Genomic DNA, 18,586 nt, shown 5'->3' with positions numbered 1-18,586 from the left:
ATGTCGTTTATCAAACTGAGCTACTGAGCCACTGATGTATCATGTAATCAATTTTGAGGTGGCCCATACCTCTTTCTGTACAGGAATATATAATTTTGGTATGCGCTGATCCTTATAAACCATTTGATAAGCATGACAATTTTTCTTGTTTTCCTGTCCAACTTATCTATTGCCTTTTGGGGTTGACTCAATCACCCCAAAACTGTAAGTGAGAAGAGGAAGAGCACATTGGTTTATAGCTTGGACTTCGTTCCTAGATGTCAGGACTGTCTTCAGTATTAATTTTAGTCTTCTAAAATATTCCTTACTAAATTGTATTTGCATTTTTTCATATTTTATTGTTGAGCCTTCGTCACTTCCCAGATATTTAAACCCTCCCTCCTGCTCAAGTTCTTTTATATCACCTTCCTGTCCCAGACTGATATTTTCCTATTGCTGCAGCTTTCCTGCTTTAAAGGTTGCTTTTGCACATTTATGAAGACCAAATGAAATGCTTATAACATCTCAGAAAGTTTTGACCACTTGCAGTTGTGCTTTCAGTTCCTCATCTGATGAGCTACAAACTTTTAAATCATCCACAAAAAGAAGACGAGAAGTCTTTACAATCTGATATTTTCTGGTAGTCAAATTGTAGCTATGACCTAATCTGCTAAGTAGACAGTTTAATGTGTTAAGAGCAAGACAAAAGTGCAGATGACAAAGAGTCATCTTGGAATATACTCCTTTGAATTTTTATCCCTAGGATAATAATTTGTTGAATTTTAATACCTAGGATAATGATTTGTCCTTTATCATGGCTTAGCTGCAAAGCAGTTTGCCATTGTTTCATGGTCACTGTAATGTAATTGATCAATGTAGGGGACACCTTGTACATTTGTAAGCACTCTTTTATCCATGAATGTGAAATGCTGTCAAATGCTTTTTTGTGGTCTAGCCATGCCATACTGAGATTCTCCCACTTTTTACAATTCTCCATTATGACTTTATTTAACAAAAATGATTCTTTATTCCATATGACTTTCTTTTGTTACCCTTTTGTTCTATTACCATGATTGAGTTTTCTTCAAAATGACTTTAAACTCTATCAGCATCAATTCCAGTGCATAGTTTATACATCATTGGAAGGCAAGTTATTGGTCTATAGTTTTAATGATATCTTGCAGGTTCACTCTTAAGGACGAGTAACATTTTAACTGTTGTTTACCAGGTTGGTGTCTGTTCAGGGTGCACATGTAACAGTTCTTCTTCATGGCTAAATCTTCATGTAAAGATGTTAACACTTTTAGCCAGAAGTTAGGTACTGCATTTGGGCCTGGGGTTTTCCAATTAGGAGCTTTTCTTAATTTTGTTTCTATTTTTCTGGCCATTACTTCATTCCATTTCATATCCTGTACATTTGAACTTCTTATTCTTTCTTTTACTTATTCTATCCATTCAGCATCTTTGTTATGTTCCACGTGATCTTTATAAATACTTCTCCAAAATGTATCTATTTCTTCTTTTTTGATGGTCTTTCACTCGTTTCCCAGTTCTCCATAAATCTTTTTGGGCCATCAATAAATTGCTTATTTTGTATTTTGTTCTTTATATTTATCTGTGTATCTTCTGGGTTTTTCTGCCTGTGCTGATATTTTCAGTTTATTATTTGAGATAGTGCATGATAAATCCTGATCCGTTATAATACTGTGCATAGCTTTTATCACGTCTATCTTTCTGAGTATTTTTTTTATCTGTCCCCTTTTCAATACCCTTCTAACAGTGACACTTCTTGTCTTTTAATTCTTTAAAGTTTTCTATATTTGATACTTCCATGATGGCATTCAATTTATCCCCATCCTTTCCCTTACTACCCTGTGTTCTTGTGGTAGGACTTTATCTGTGATTAATTTGGCTGCATACTAATGTATCCTGTTTACTTCTGTTATATCACATGAATCTCTATGGACAGTCCTAATTACTGTGCTCATTTGTTTAATCAAACATCTAACTTTTTGTGTTGTATTGACCTTCTGCAGTCTATTTTGTTCATTGATCTTAATATGTCTATCCATCTCTAGTAAATCAAGTAACCCTTCTTTTAGATTATTTTCTTCTAAACTGAGGGCACATTCTTTGTTAGCCATTTCTTATGAGCATTCTATAGAGAGTTCCAGGGCTTCTTCCTGTGCCATGTTCTCTTCAGTTTCACCCTATGTCATCCATTGATTTTTCATATAGGAACTCACTGGCCTATCACTCCATGGCATTGACTGTGTCAGAGTTGCCAAAGTTTCCTGGTTTTTTCCCTTGTTGTATAGCTCCAACTGAACCTTTGTACTGGTTTCCTGTGTGAGGCTCTAAAGTATCTCCATATGTCAGCTGATTAGATGCTTCCTGCTCCAGTGGTTTCTCCTTAATTTGGGTATACATTGCTCTATACTACTGTGCTTTTATCTAAGATAAATTTTCTACACTAAATCCTTTACTTTGCAGGTAATTAGTCCACATGTTCACAGCTACTGGGGTTTGACTTTATTGGCCTGAATGTGTCCATAATAGACTTAAAAGGAAAAAAGTCATGGGCATTCAGAATTGCCATATACAGTGGATATAAAAAGTGTACATACCCCTGTTAAAATGCTATTTTTTGTGATATAAAAAAATGAGACCACAATAAATCATTTGAAAACGTTTCCCACCTTTAATGTGACATATAACCTGTACAATTCAATAGAATAACAAACAAATCTGTTAGGGGAAAAAATATAAAAAATAAAAAACGTACAATAAGGTGGTTGCATAAGTGTGGATACCCTTAAACTAATACTTTGTTGAAGCACATTTTGATTTAATTACAGCATTCAGTCTCCTTGAGTAGGAGTCTATCAGCATGGCACATCTTGACTTGGCAATATTTGCCCACTCTTCCTTGCAAAAGCACTTCAAATCTGTCAGATTGCAAGGACATCTCTTGTGCACAGCCCTCTTCAGGTCACCCCAGAGATTTTCCATTGGATTTAGGTCTGGGCTCTGGCTGGGCCATTCCAAAACTTTAATTTTCTTCTGGTGAAGCCATTATTTTGTTGATGTGGATGTATGCTTGGGGTCATTGTTGTGTTGAAAGGTGAAATTCCTCTTCATCTTCAGCTTTCTAGCAGACGCCTGAAGGTTTTGGGCCAAAAGTGACTGGTATTTGGAACTGTTCATAATTGCCTCCACCTTGACTAAAGCCTCAGTTTCAGCTGAAGAAAAGCAACCCAAAGCTCTAAATACTGTTCCCCAAGTCTGTTTTTTTTTTTATTTCTAAGTGGACATGCAATTAGCACTGCTATCTAACAGGACCTAGTTCTCCAGATATGTTCTTGACTGGAATTCCTTCTGCATGAAGTTTGCATATCCTTGTTGTATCTCAGAGGATTTTCTCTGACTGGCCTTTTTTAACACATAAAAAAACTACAGTAGTCTTACACAGTACCAAGAACTGAGTATGACAAAATGAAAATAAAAATAACTGATCTAATAAAACATTTTCGTCCATAAAATAAATAGAACTTCCTTAGAATGTTTACTTTGTTAGGGTAAAAACATTTCATCATTTTGATTATTCTGTTTTTTTATTTTGCTGTACTCAATTATTTGTCTTGTATAAGACTATTGCTGTTTTTTATACATCAATATATTTTGAATAACAACAGCCAAGAGCCTTACCTGTTTATTTAATGGTCTGGTTTCTTCTCACATTTCAGAGATGTGGCATTTGGTGAATTGCTGCTTTTCTATATTGCCAGAAGATGGGCATGCCATGTGTGAGCAAATGTATGTATGTATTATGTTGATAGATTGGTAACCCATTCAGAATAAGTCCCTCTTTCCAGTTCCCACTGTCTCACTGCATGTGGGATTAGCTCTGGCTCTCCTGTGAACCTGAAATGGATTAAGTGGGCAATTGAACAACTGTGATTTCTGAAACAAAGTTTTGAATTTGAAAACTTTGGTATAAATACATTTCTGACTTCTGTTTAGAAAATCTCAACAGTGTGGAAAGTGTGGAATTTTAAGAGACTTATTTACCTGAGAGCTAGGTAATTATCTGTGGCATTTATGCCAAGTCTCTGATTAAAATCATTATGCCATGATGGGTATTATATTGTCTAAATCATGGTACATTAGGAAATGAATTAAAAATTACTATATTTTGCTGCCTTTTACAGAAAACTAGAAATTTCCAAAGGTATGTCTTCAGGTGATTCATATAATCTGCTAATATATGCAAAGGATTAGGACAGCATTTATAAACAATTTCAGCAAGAATGAGATTATTTGCTTAAAGTGTTTCACCTCTTATCTTCTGTTCTGTGCGATTGTAAATTTAAGTCCCAATAGTTTATTTGAAAATTCATTCCAAATTCCATACTCTTGTTACTAGGTTAATAAAGAACAGAATATTCTTGAAATACCTTATTTTAAATTATTACCTTCCTTGTTCTACAATCAGAATTCTCAAACTTTATTGAAGTACAAATGAGGTAATGTAATGAGTAATTGAGAAGGAAATACTATTATAGATATTTTGCATCATTGACAATGGCAAAAATGGGGAGCACGTATAATAAAACCCCATTTTCAATGCTGATGTTGTTGACATTAAAAAATGTAGGTTCAAAAAACAGGAAGACGCATGTAAAGTTCTGTTTTTGGATTTTCTTAGTTTTTTTGTGCTGGTTTGTCCATTGCTTACTTTTTAAGAAAGGCAGTATATACCAATATCAAGATAAAATTTTAGAATTAAAAATGGACAAAGAAGGAAGATGGTGCTATGTGATCCTCTCGACAACACTATATGATAAACCCATTATTCTGCTCAATATATATGCACCCTGTAATAATCAACATTTGTTCTTTGCCTCACTCTATCCTATATTAAACCAATATAATAACCATTATATAATCATAGAAGGGGACTGGAATGCGTATCAAAATATGAATCTGGATAAATCAAGCCAACATATAACATATAATAGTCAAGTGGCGTTAACATTAACTGAACTTAAGTATGACTTCAACTTATATGACCCCTTCAAATGCTCTAATAATACCCCTAATTCCAACAATTTTACATTTTATTCAAGCTGTCATAAAATGTGGTCCAGAATAGACTTTTTTCTAATCTCTGAAACACTGATCAATCTTGACCCACAAGTATTTATCCATGCTCGGTACCTATCAGATCACTCTAAAATTACATTATGTTTTACTAACAATTCTGGAAACATTTTATCACAGAAGGGTTATAATTGGTCTTTAAATCCAAATCTATTAAACAAAAGAGAAATTATTCAGGAAATACAAGACATTCTCAAGTCTGTACTAGTTAAGTTAGACAACCACCAACATACACCTGATATTGAATGGGCGACTGCTAAAGCACAGATAAGAGGTATTTTCCTTCAAAAAGCCTCCTATTATAAAAAAATTCAACTAAGGGAAGAACAAACTTTGGAGTCTAAGATTAAAACACTAGACCAAGAATTAATACAGAATCATAATTTACAAACAGAAACAGAACTTTTAAGATGTCAGAAGGATCTATTTCTGATCCAAAATAAAGATTATCATTCTATGAAACTAAAATATTGGCAACTTACGCTAATCATATACAACCTCCATCAAGGGCTCTATCAAGAATTATTAATTAATCCAAATCACCCTACCAAATTCCAGAATTATACTATAAAAATAAACTATATACGAAATCTAAGGATATTATTAACATTTTTGAATTGATATATGCCTAAATCTATGGAGATCAAACTGAATTACCTACAAGTGAAAATTATACCGATTTCCTACAAAAGATTAACTTCCCAAAAATCGACGAGAAGCTACAGAGAGATTTAGTACAACCAATTAATATGGAGGAAATAACATCAACAATCAAAACTTTGAAATCACACAAAGTCCCGGGCCCAGATAGACTTACAGCAGAATTTTATAAAACTTTCGGCAATACGCTTGTTAAAATATTATCATATACTTTAAACTATATCATTAATAACAAAATCAATGATTTACATTTTAACGCATCCAAAACAATTCTTATACCTAAAGAAAATTTGGATCTCCAAAACCCAGATAATTATAGACCTATATCACTGTTAAACATCGATACAAAAATGTTGACCTCTATTTTAGCTACCAGATTGAAGAAAATAATAAATTTAATCATTTCTAATGAACAAACTGGGTTTTTAACTGCTAGGCAATCTAATGACAATACCTTAACACTTCATACTTTAATCTCTTATGCCAATCAAAAGAACTTAAATATGTATGCCCTTATTATTAATGCACAAAAAGCCTTTGATAGAGTTGACATACAATTTCTATTTAACATTTTACCCTACTTTAAAATACCTCAAGAATTTATCCTAATATTACAAACATTATATAATAGCCCCTATACAACTTTATATATAAATAAAATGTTTTCTAATAGAATTCAAATCAGGAATGGTACCCATCAAGGTTGTCCTCTATCCCCTATACTATTTAATTTATATTTAGAACCTTTATTTCTGCATATTAAACAAAATGTATATCACAATGCCCCAATAATTTATGGTACCAAGATCTCTATGGCAGCTTTTGCAGATGATCTTAATATTTACTGTACAACACCTGTCTCTGATACCAAGAGAATACTATCTGCGGTTGAAGAATTTGCATTAATATCAAATTATAAAATAAACCTTAAAAAAAACAATATATTTCCTTTGAAAACACCTAAACCCTTTTCACTTCTACCTCTGATAGGGCAAATAAAATATGAAGGAAAGATTAAATATTTAGGTATCACGTTCTCCGCAGATAATAAGGACTTGTATCTCAATAATGTTAAACTAAAATGGGATCAAATTTTATTAGATCTAAGGAGATGGAATAACCTGAAATTGCCCACATTAGCAAAGATATCAATTATTAAAATGAATGTATTGCCCAGAATGTTATATATCTTTAGATCCGTGCAAGTGTTAATTACCAATAAATTTTTCAAACAAATACACATCGAACCTGCTAAATTTATATGGGAACCAAAGAAAACTAGGATATCTTATGATAAATTGATGACCCCGAAAAATAAAGGTGGGTTGGATTTACCTGATTTTGGAACTTACTATTTAATTATAAATGCTAATAGACTTCTAAGAATAGCTAACTATGACATACAAAATACTAATTGGTCCCCTAACTAGATAAATCTGGGTTATAAACATGTTGAGCATTTGAACATGAATCCCAAAGCTTTACTCTTTCTAAACAGAGACATCATTAAAACATATGCTTTAATGGATCATATAAAAATTTGGGTCTATATGACTTGGTCGACAGTTCATTTGATTGACACTCATTTGGTCGACAGTTCATTTGGTCGACAAGCAGATTTGCCCCCTTCTCCAATGTTGTGCAACCCTGGAGTTGATATATATAGTTAGGGGGGTGTGGGGGGCACAGCCCCCCACATTGAGGGGTGTGGGGGTGAAGCCCCCCACCTAAAATGCCTGTCGACCAAATGAACTATCGACCAAATGAGTGTCAATCAAATGAACTGTTGACTAAGTCATATAGACCCAAAAATTTATATATCATCATTACAAAATCTCTTTAGATCATTAAATCTATTTCAATATATAATGTTCCTACAACCCTTCCATAAAAACCCTAACCTAAGAAACAATAATCAACTTATAGACTTAAAAAACTTCCCACTTATAATAAACTTAACTCTACAAGATATATACCCATATCTGAATTATTCCGCCCATGATCTAAGACAAGAAACGAATCTCCCCAAATCATATTTAGTTATATTGAGGCAGATTAAAGAATTAGCTAGTGGTTACTTTAAAGACTTGTCTGTTAATAAAGAGAACTTAACAAAATGTTCCTCACTATGGCAAGCTCTATTACAAACTATCAAATATATAACGTCTACCTATAAACTGATAAAAGACATCAAATTTCATAATCACCTTCTTATATCGAAATATTGGAAAGAAAAATTACCTTTGGTTGAAGAAAGTAAATTCATAAATGCAATTAAACTAAAAGCGAAATCAATTTCCCTTCATGAGTTAACTTTCACCCAACTTATGATATTCAATAATGCATACTACACATGCCTTAGCTTGTATAAATTCAACTCCAAGAATTCTCCCAAATGCCCATATTGTAAAGACGAAATTACGGACCTCCTACATATGTTCTGGAGTTGCAAATGTATATATAAACTTTGGAATTCCCTAAGACTACAACTACAAAAGATGGGGTATCAAAATTCAACGTTATCTTGGGAATTTATGATATTACACATTCCTCCAAATAATACATCTAGATCCCAGGTGATTGTACTTATGAATATTTTCCTTTTAATGAAGCTCTGTATAGCTACAAATTGGTTGAACCCAACTCAAACGTCTTGGGAAAACTTTAAGATCTTAGTGATAAAACATATATTAGCTCACAAATATGTTATCAATAACCAAAGTAAACATTCAAATAATCTAAAGATTTGGGAACAAATTTTCAACATTATATTAGCTTAATCCATCGAAATCAGGAAATCCCATTATTATTTTATTTTAGACTATAAAGTATAACCTTTGGAAGAACCTTACTATTACAAGAGATTATATTTGTATGGAAAACTTTGTAGATATGCTATTCAAATGGTAAAAGCATTTGTGTAAATATTGTATATATTTTGTGTGAATGTTGATAGAAATTGTGTAGAAATTATTTCTGTATTTTCTTTGTTAAAGCGTGTATGAAGAAGTAAAAAATAATAAAGATTTATTATTGAAAAAAAAAAGAAAGGCAGTACATAAAAATGTTCCTTCTATTCTGTTGACATCATGGAAGGCATTCTATATATATATATATGTATATATATATATATATATATATATATATATATATATATATATATATATATATATATATTCACTTGAAATTGTTGGAACTTAAAACCTAATCTTGTTTTTTTTTTTCACTTTAGGACTACAGGGATCCCCAAATTTACCTTTGACAGCATACCTTCGAGGTAAAGTAGTAAGTCATTATATTTTATATTTTAGTTTTAGATCAATTGGCTCATTTTAGAAATCTGTTTTATGAAGCAGTACGCTCAGGTATGTGTTTTTTTATGTACAATAATGTTGAAATACCCTGGCAAGAGTGTTACTACATCTTTAGGTAGAGTAGTAACAACACTGCAGACATTTCTAGTATGGTGCAAGATATTGTAGAGAACAGCTCTCATCATATTTACATTTAAATCAATCCATCCATAATCCCCTTTTACACATTTTACACATGAAATGCCTCTTTCTTTTTCTTTTAAAATAATGCAGTTGTACCGAAACAATACTTAAAAACTGATATATGTTGAAATATGAAACAATATATATTCTTGATGCATATAAAATGTTGCACAGTTGGATATATTATTACATGGAAATAACTACAATAAATCATTCATTACACTTCTTGGATTGCCAAAGTGATTATAGTGTGGCATTATACTTCACAGAATACATAAAAGCTGTAGCACAGCTATTCATTGATATAATCTTAACAGCATAATAAGATGAAGCCATAAAGTCCTGAAATTGTATGAGGAGATATTGTTGATGATGATGAAGATGATGATGATATATTCTGTGTTATTATGTGTTGCATGTGCACTCAATATGCTTTGGATGATGTTTTCATGTTCAGAAGCTCTACATTGAGCACAAAAAGTTCAATAGACAGATGGAGTCAGAGATGTTCTCTTATAGGATGGCATAGGATCTCTAGGTCAATGGTGCAATTTCCCGTGATCTTTTAAAAAGTAAAGGCCATATGTTCTGACCATAACTAAAGAGAGGTCTGTAGAAGTTATCCAGTTTGGATAGTTTAAGTGTAGAACAAAGTAGAACAAAGTAATTTGAATGGATTATGGAAGACTTAATTATGCCAAGGTTAGAAGTAGATGAGACTCAACAATTGATCGATAACATAGGAGGAGATTAGATAACAATGATGATGTATAATCAATCTACAGGAAAGTCTCCAGGAACAAAGGGAGATCATGCCTGTTAAACTTGGAGGACTTTTTGATACAGTCACCAAGGCCCTGGATGAGGAAAAAGAGGTGCACACTGCCTACCTTGACTTGGCCAAGGCTTTCGACATCGTTCAACACTTGGGTATAGTAGATAAGCTCACCCAGCTAGGCATCAACCCATACATTATTAGATGTCTTGCCAACTGTCTCACTGACAGAACCAACACAGTCAAAATAGGGGATTCCATCTAAAATAGTAGACCTATAACTATTGGTGTCCCGCAGGGTTTGGTCTTAGGGCCTCTGCTTTTGGGGGTGGTCATTAACTCCCCAAATGATGTTAACATTCTCCAAGAGAGTCTCACCCAAACAAAGGACTGGTGCCGTAAACATGGGCTCAAACTCAATGCCAAAAAGTGTATTGTTATCCCCTTTGGTAAGAATGATGTTCCTGCAAAGTACCACATCAGCAACAATGTCCTAAGCACGCAATCAGTAGTAAGAGATCTGGGCACCGTGGTGGATAGCAATCTAGCATCTGATCAACATGTAGCCTTAGTAGTGTGTAAGGCATACTATATGGCTCATCTCATAAATAAGAGCATAGTATCCAGGAAAAAAGAGGTCATAACCTCACTGTACTCTGCCCTTATTAGGCCAATAATCGAGTACAATGCCCCCTTTGGTATGTACCTCACTAGGCACTTGCAGCAGCTGGAAGGACTGTATAGGTTCCTGACTAGAAGAACCCATGGTTTCCAACACCTATCCTATATGGGTAGGCTAAAGTCCCTCTTGCTTTACTCAGTCCTATATAGACTGCTCAGAAGGGACCTCTGTCTGGCATTTAGAGCCATCTTGGACCCCGCCATATTGGAATTGCTGCATATCCGCAAATCAAACACCACAATTGTAATACACACTCAGGACCTAAACCTGGCCTGTGACTTTAATAGAGTCTGCTGGTGAGATAAACATGTCCCAGAGACTCCCCCATCTGTGGAATAGACTTCCTCTTCATGTTAAGCAGACTACCTCTCTGTCCTTGTTTAAGTGTAACTTTAAACCAGGATTACAGTGTGTATGTTTGTAGTAGGTAAAAGAATGGCAAAGGTGTTGCCAAAATTAACAGATATGGATCAATATAGTCTTAGAGGTAAGCATTTGACAACATTAATAGAACAATGATGATCCAGATGGAAGCAGAATGTGTGAAAATAATGTTAATGTTGATGGGTCTTGATGCAGAAAAGGCATTTGACAGAGCAAACAAGGATTTTATGAGTAAGACAATGGAATCATTTGCATTCTCTGATACAATAATGAGGTTAATTAGGAAGAAATAGGAAGGATCTGATATGTTGTGTTTGAACACAGGAACCAGGCAGGGGTGCCCTCTTTCCCTTTGCTGTTTGCTTTATATTTAGAGCCAAGGGCAAAGAAAATAAGGAACTCAGAAACTCAAGGATATAATTGGTTAGGTAATCAAGAAAAGTTAACTTTATTTGTAGATGGCATTATTTTATACCTGATAAATCCAGAAAAGGACATCTCAGTGTTGTGGAACATTTTCAGACAGTTTCAGGACTTTTCAGGATATAAAATTAATGAAAATAAAACAACGGCTATAGATGTAAATTGTGTACTCACACATGAAATGGTTCAGTAATTCCCATATTTATGGGGACACAATAAGATGACTTATTTAGGAGTATGGATTAAAAAGGCCTCTGCTATGACAGCTAAGGATATGTGGGAAGAGACTAAACAAAAGATAATATGAAAACTGAGAAACTGGAAGCACTTGTTATGCATGTTTTTGGCCATGGAGAGTGTGGATATGACCTGCTCTTTGGAGATACTAGGTCAGGGGCGGCTTGTGGCATCGGGCTGCCGGACTGCAGCCCCCACAAACTAAAAATTAAAAAAAGAAAACAAAAAAAAAATATTTTTTTAAATTTCGCGGACTTCGCGCATGCGCAGTAGTCCCGACTACCGTCGGTCTATGCGCATGCTCAAGGCAGTCCGGCAGGACTCATAGAGGGACACAAGGAGATGTCTGTGCACTGTTAAAGTGCACAGACACGCTGGGAGGATATATCACATCCGGACTGCAACAGCGGCAGTCAGAACAGTCTCGGGAAGGAGCTTTGCTGGGATCTCGCGGGTCTTTGTGAGTATTGCGCGGGCAGGATATGGTATGGAGAACAGACAGGTAAGTGTATGGCGCATTTTACATTCTGTGTTGGTGCTTTTTAACTGGATAGAGTTACATTCTGTGTTGGTGCTTTTTAACTGGATAGAGTTACATTCTGTGTTGGCGCTTTTTAACTGGATAGAGTTACATTCTGTGTTGGTGCTTTCTAACTGGAGTGTGTGTGTGTGTGTGTGTGTGTGAAAATGCCCCAGGTGCTCATGGTGGTGTGGTAGGGAATACCTCAGGCTTGAACCCTGTACCCTGTATGCAGGTGTTAAAGACTTGAGTTCCCCACCCACCACCATTTGTTAAAAAATTGCAGATATTTGCCTCATATTTGATCTGATCTGTTCCTCATAATATCTGTGGTTTGTAAATGTTGCAATGCTTGATATTTGATGGTGTAGTAGTAGCATTGTTGCCTCACAGCTGCAGGTTCTCAGGTTTGATTCTTGGCTGGGGTTCCTTCTTTGTGGGGTCCGTATCTTCTCCCTGTGTTTGTGTGGGTTTGCTTTTGTGTCCTCCCATGTTACAAAGACATGTCTGCATTATTTCTTCCTGGGCCTCTGCTGAAAATTGTGTTTTTGTTCCAAGTCAGACTGTCCTGATTAACAAATGTTAAATAAAATTGACAGGCATTTGAATTTCAGACTTCAGGTTTCTGAATGTTTAATTCCTTGCAGATTTGATGGTGCAGTGGTAGTATTGTTGCCTCACAGCTATAGGTTTTCTGGTTTGATTCTTGGTTGGGGTGGCTTCTGTGTGGAGTCTGCATGTCCTCCCTGTGTTTGTGTGGATTTGCTCTGGTGCCCTGCCATTTTACAAAGACGTGTCTGCAGTATTAATCCCTGCATCTCTGCTGAAAATTGTTTTTGTTCTATCCGCAGTAAAATTGACCGGCATTTGAATTTCAGACTTCAGGTTTCTGAATGTTTAATTCCTTGCAGATTTGATGGTGCAGTGGTAGTATTGTTGCCTCACAGCTATAGGTTTTCTGGTTTGATTCTTGGTTGGCGTGGCTTCTGTGTGGAGTCTGCATCTCCTCCCTGTGTTTGTGTGGATTTGCTCTGGTGCCCTACCATTTTACAAAGATGTGTCTGCAGTATTAATCCCTGCGTCTCTGCTGAAAATTGTTTTTGTTCTGTCAGCAGTAAAATTGACCGGCATTTGAATTTCAGACTTCAGGTTTCTGAATGTTTAATTCCTTGCAGATTTGATGGTGCAGTGGTAGTATTGTTGCCTCACAGCTATAGGTTTTCTGGTTTGATTCTTGGTTGGGGTGGCTTCTGTGAGGAGTCTGCATCTCCTCCCTGTGTTTGTGTGGATTTGCTCTGGTGCCCTGCCATTTTACAAAGACGTGTCTGCAGTATTAATCCCTGCGTCTCTGCTGAAAATTGTTTTTGTTCTGTCCGCAGTAAAATTGACCGGCATTTGAATTTCAAACTTTATGTTCTTCAGAATACATAGTAGCACAACCTTTTTTTCTAGCAATTTTCTAAGTTTATAAGATGAATATTTTAAATTTGTCCCTATTTTTGGGACTGTATTCCCCCATTATTGGCTTCGTCCAGGTTTTTGTGCTAAGGTTGACAGCTATGGCAAGAACTGAATTCACTGAATATGGACTGTAGAATTGTGCATATTTACTGATAAAGGTGCACTGTAGAATTGTGCATATTTACTGATAATGGTGGACTGTAGAATTGTGCATATTTACTAATAATGGTGGACTGTGGAATTGTGCATATTTACTAATAATGGTGGACTGTAGAATTGTGTATATTTACTAATAATGGTGGACTGTGGAAGTCTGAGTAGACTTTTTATGATAAATGTTCTCAACTGGGCAGTTTTGCCATTATGGGTGCATATGTTTTGTTTCATTGCTTACTGGAAAAATGTTCAAAACAAATTTAAAACACCCTCTAACAAGTGTACTGTATTGTACAAGGAATATCATTTTAGTACAATGAGGAAGGTGTATCAAAGAGCACATGTATGTTTCATATGCAAGGGGCCTATGATTCGAAAACAGCCCAAAATTAATCTTTATCTGCCACTGGCAAAATGTATTTTCTTTGAATGTGGGTTTCAATGCTGTGTCAATGAATGTGAGTTTCAAGGGCAGAGAAGTTTTAATGCTAAGTTTTCATTGTGAGACTGCATTGCTTTGTTTAACAGATGACTTAATGTTTGTGCTGTAAAATACAAAATAAAACTTTCAAATGAAGTCCAACTCATCATTGAAGTAAAGCAGTATGCACATTAGTGTTTATGGTAAATGGAGTGAAATAGCCAAGTAATGGTTCATTGGAATGGCTGCAGAGGCTCCATTCAACCATTATTTTGTCAGGGGGGAAGGGCAGCAAACTCAGACAGGCCCAGCTGAACTATACCTCCCAACTGTCCAGATTTTCAAAGAATGAATAGATTTTTGCTTCTTATTTTTGGTTTGTTGTTCATAAAATTTGTAGTTTTAATTTCTAAATGATTTGCCAGAAGTCACTAAATAATAAGTTTCAGACTTCATAACCTTCATAAAAATGCATGTTAAAGTAAGAGCCGTTCTATCAACTGTCTCAATTTATACAAGAGCAATTTTTAGTACTGTTTATATGTGCCCCCAATATATTTGGCCTTGTTCAGATTTACTGCATTAACAGGTTGAGAGGTACATGCAAATAAATTGCTTTATATAATTAGACATAGCCAACCTCTCAACTGTCCCCAATTTTTGGCTCAAAATGTTGCTCTTCCCCCTAATAATCCCTCCGCAAAATAGCAATTTTGGAAGAAAACATGGAGGGTTTACAATTAAGAAATAACTGTAATAATCAAAGTTATAGATTACTTGAAATGCATGTAGATTCTTTTATTTTGTCAGCTGCTCAAGGTAGCAGTACTAATATTAAAGTGTCCCTTCTTTGGCAGGTAGCAGCTGTATTGTGTGTCTATTTTATATTTTTGCATCACATTTTGGTCCATTTTTCATAAAATTGTTTTTTTGACAAATTAGTGACAAATCACTAAAGACTGAAGTTAGAAAATGACAGACATTTGAGTTTCAGATTTTATACCCTTCAGAAAATTCATACTAATGCAAGACCTATTCTATTATCTTTCTAAGTTTATTAGAGCAATATTTAAAAATTGTCCTTATTGTTGTGCCTTTGTCCCACTTCTGTGTATGGCTTTGTCCAGATTTCTTGCTCTTGAGGTTGAGAGGTATGACAAATGTGTCAGGGCCATCACAGTCAGCCAGAGAGATTTCAAATTGTGACATGCTTGTTGCACCCCACTCCCCATGTAGTGACTCTGGATGTGTCCAAGCAAGGCAAGGAGTAGTTGTATCTACCTTGGATGGGGAGGACACACTGCATAAGTACTACAGTGGCTTTTCATCTGTCCTTGATTTTGCAGAATGGTCTGGTTTCTGTCATATTTTTGTACTGTTGATTTATGCTTATTACTCAGATTTATGCTTATTACTCAAAGTGCCTGTTGCTCTGTGTTTAAGTAGCAATGCTTTAATGACCATAAGGTAAGCTTGTCTGACATCGTAAGATGCAAGTAAGCTTTAATAAGCATACTGTTAAAGAATTGCCAACATTGAAAGCCTTTCTGTTGTTGCCATGCAGAGAATACTTGACTAGATAATGTATAAGCCTTGGGTATTAAAGGACAGGATTCCATTATTTTAAAAACTCATTACACTTGTTGGAGACTTCCAGTCATCTCTACAGACTTTACCCGTAAACTAAACAGAATGCCAATCATGTGTGGTCCATAACATGTACAGTAATCCTTTAAGCAATGTATCTTGAGCTTGTTTCTTGTTTGCTTTTCATTTTTTACTTTTATCATGTTTTCCCCATGAAACAAGTTGTCAGGCAGCAGGTCTTTTTTGGATAAGAAACATTTTTACAAGTTTGGGCATCACATAGATTTCTACTTTCAGCATGTTGCTTGGTACTTTAATAAAGCTGAATATATTATAATTAGAACTGCAGTGCAAGGAGAAGTGGTTTGAGTTGAGTGCTTCTGGTTTTTCTTATACTTGATTTTGACTGGCATTCCAGTAATGTATTTAAAAAGTAATTTATTTTTTCATGCCTCACAACCTTTTGTTTCCATCTAGATATTAAGTAAGCTGTCATGCAGCCAATGCATTGAAATATTTTTATTCTTCTACACTTATTTTTGTCTTGATTGGACTTTCATAATGATGGTTTGCCACCCAGGGCAGCGTATTTAATTAAAGTTAGTTTTTTGTGGTTTTGTGCATAGCTCCTCCCCTTTATGGTTGACCACACCCCTTCCCTTTGACCCCACCCATTCAGCATCTCCTGCAGCCCCCCTGTGATTTGAAGTCACCAGCCGCCACTGTACTAGGTAGAGGAAGACTGGTGTCAGTTATGCTTTGGGGTATGGCTAGTGGGGACAAGGGGTCAAGTTTGCACCAAATCTGTCAGCTAGAAATTTGGCATTTTCCTCAGGTTCAGTATGAGATATAAGGTCCACTATAAGTTCGGCACATAGTTTGGTGTTCCCTTTTAGATTTCAGACATAGCTAAAGAATGCCTTATGATTATCCTTACCTAGGGATGATAATTTAGCTTCATAACTAGCTTTAGAGGACTTTACAAAATATCTGGTTGATTTCTTTGAAACAGTCATCAAGGCCATTGATGAGGGGAAGGTGGTCCACACAGCCTACCTGGACCTCGCAAAAGCCTTCGATACAATACCCCACTCGGGCATTATAGATAAGCTCACCAGCTTAAATATAAACCCCTATGTCACTAGATGGATTGCAAACTGGCTCAAGGACAGAACCCACATGGTTAGAATTGCTGGAGCCATGTCAGACTCCAAACCAGTTACAAGTGGTGTCCCATAAGGCTCAGTCCTGGGACCTCTCTTGTTCGGTATATATTTCTCGGAGGTGCAGGCCAACACGGAAAGACTGTGGCTGACCAAGTTCGCAGATGACTGCAAACTGGGTGCCATAATCGACTCTCCAGCCGACACAAGCATCCTCCAAAAGGGCCTCATAGAAACAGACAACTGGTGCCAGAGCCATGGCCTCAAGCTAAATGCCAAAAAGTGTATAGTCATCCCCTTTGGCAAAAACAAAGTGCCCACAAATTACCACATAGGTGGAAATCCATTAAGTACAGAAGAAGTAATTAGGGACCTGGGGACCCAAGTTGATAACAATCTCTCATTTGACAACCACGTGGCCAAAGTGGTTAGAAAAACATTTTATATAGCCCACCTAATCATGAAGGGATTCACATCTAGATCAGGGGAGGTCATCGTGCCTCTTTACTCATCCCTCATCAGGCCCATAATTGAGTACAATGTCCTTTTGGGATGTACCTTACCAGACACCTGCAGCAACTGGAAAGACCCCAAAAGTACCTCACCAAGAGGATCAAAGGGCTCAAAAAGATGCCATATGCTGCCCGGTTAAAGAAACTCCAGCTCTACTCAGTGGCATACCACCTGTTCAGAGGAGATCTGTGCCTGACGTATAATGCCATGTCCAACCCGGAATTAATGAACATGCTGCACCTCAGAAAATCCAAATCCCATCGAGCTATGCGCTCGAGAGACTTGAACCTCAGCACTGAAATAAATAGGACATGCTGGAGGGACAGATTCATAACCCAGAGGCTCCCTTCACTCTGGAATAAAATCCCAGTCCAGGTTAGGCAGAGTCCCTCATTGACTCTCTTCAAGAGGAATCTTGATGAGTGGATGGGAGATCGTAGGTTTACCCCGGGTATCACTTCTGTGTCACTGTTAGATAGAGGCATAGTATACTAACCTCGAAAAAGGGCATAGCAAAATAAATTTAAAATGGGTGGCGAAAGCCAAACACATTCTGGCTAGGCTTATAAATGCCCTAGGGCAGATAGCCTAGTATGAACCTATGAACCTATGAACCTATCTGATTTGCTTGTTCAAGCTGTGGAGGGTATTTGTCTTCTGCTGAATAATCTTCCTCTTGTTCTTAGACATCAGTTTCTTTGTTTTGTTATATAACCTATTTATATTTGGGGTTCACCAGGGTGGCCTACTTTTTTTGGGAGGACTTGATTTTGATCCTGTCATATGCAGCTGAGTCTATACAGTTGTTTAGGTGGTTATACAGGACATTTGTGTGCTCCTCTGCATAGGAGTCATTGTTGGCTGTGTTAGCAGGGGGTTAAAACTTTTTATACCATCACCTAGTAGGCTGTAGTTGGCTTTGGAGAAGTTTTTCAGTTTTTTTTCTTTTTGGGGGTATCAGTTCT

The 18,586-nt window shown here is 36.0% G+C and overlaps 1 protein-coding gene across 1 annotated transcript in view; it reads left to right on the top strand.

The window, feature by feature from the left end:
- Positions 1-18,586, top strand: part of LOC122803422 — a 533,519-nt gene that overhangs the window by 128,216 nt on the left and 386,717 nt on the right. The window contains exon 2 of the mRNA XM_044073034.1: positions 9,035-9,079. Coding sequence (XP_043928969.1) covers positions 9,035-9,079 — 45 coding nt within the window. The remainder of the gene's footprint in view (positions 1-9,034; positions 9,080-18,586) is intronic.

The sequence above is a fragment of the Protopterus annectens genome, chromosome 5.part1 (genome assembly GCF_019279795.1).
Source record: "Protopterus annectens isolate FY-2018-M chromosome 5.part1, PAN1.0, whole genome shotgun sequence".
Lineage (NCBI taxonomy): Eukaryota > Metazoa > Chordata > Ceratodontiformes > Protopteridae > Protopterus > Protopterus annectens.
The sequence above is the reverse complement of the archived record's forward strand: the minus strand, read 5'-3'. Positions and strand labels throughout refer to the sequence as shown.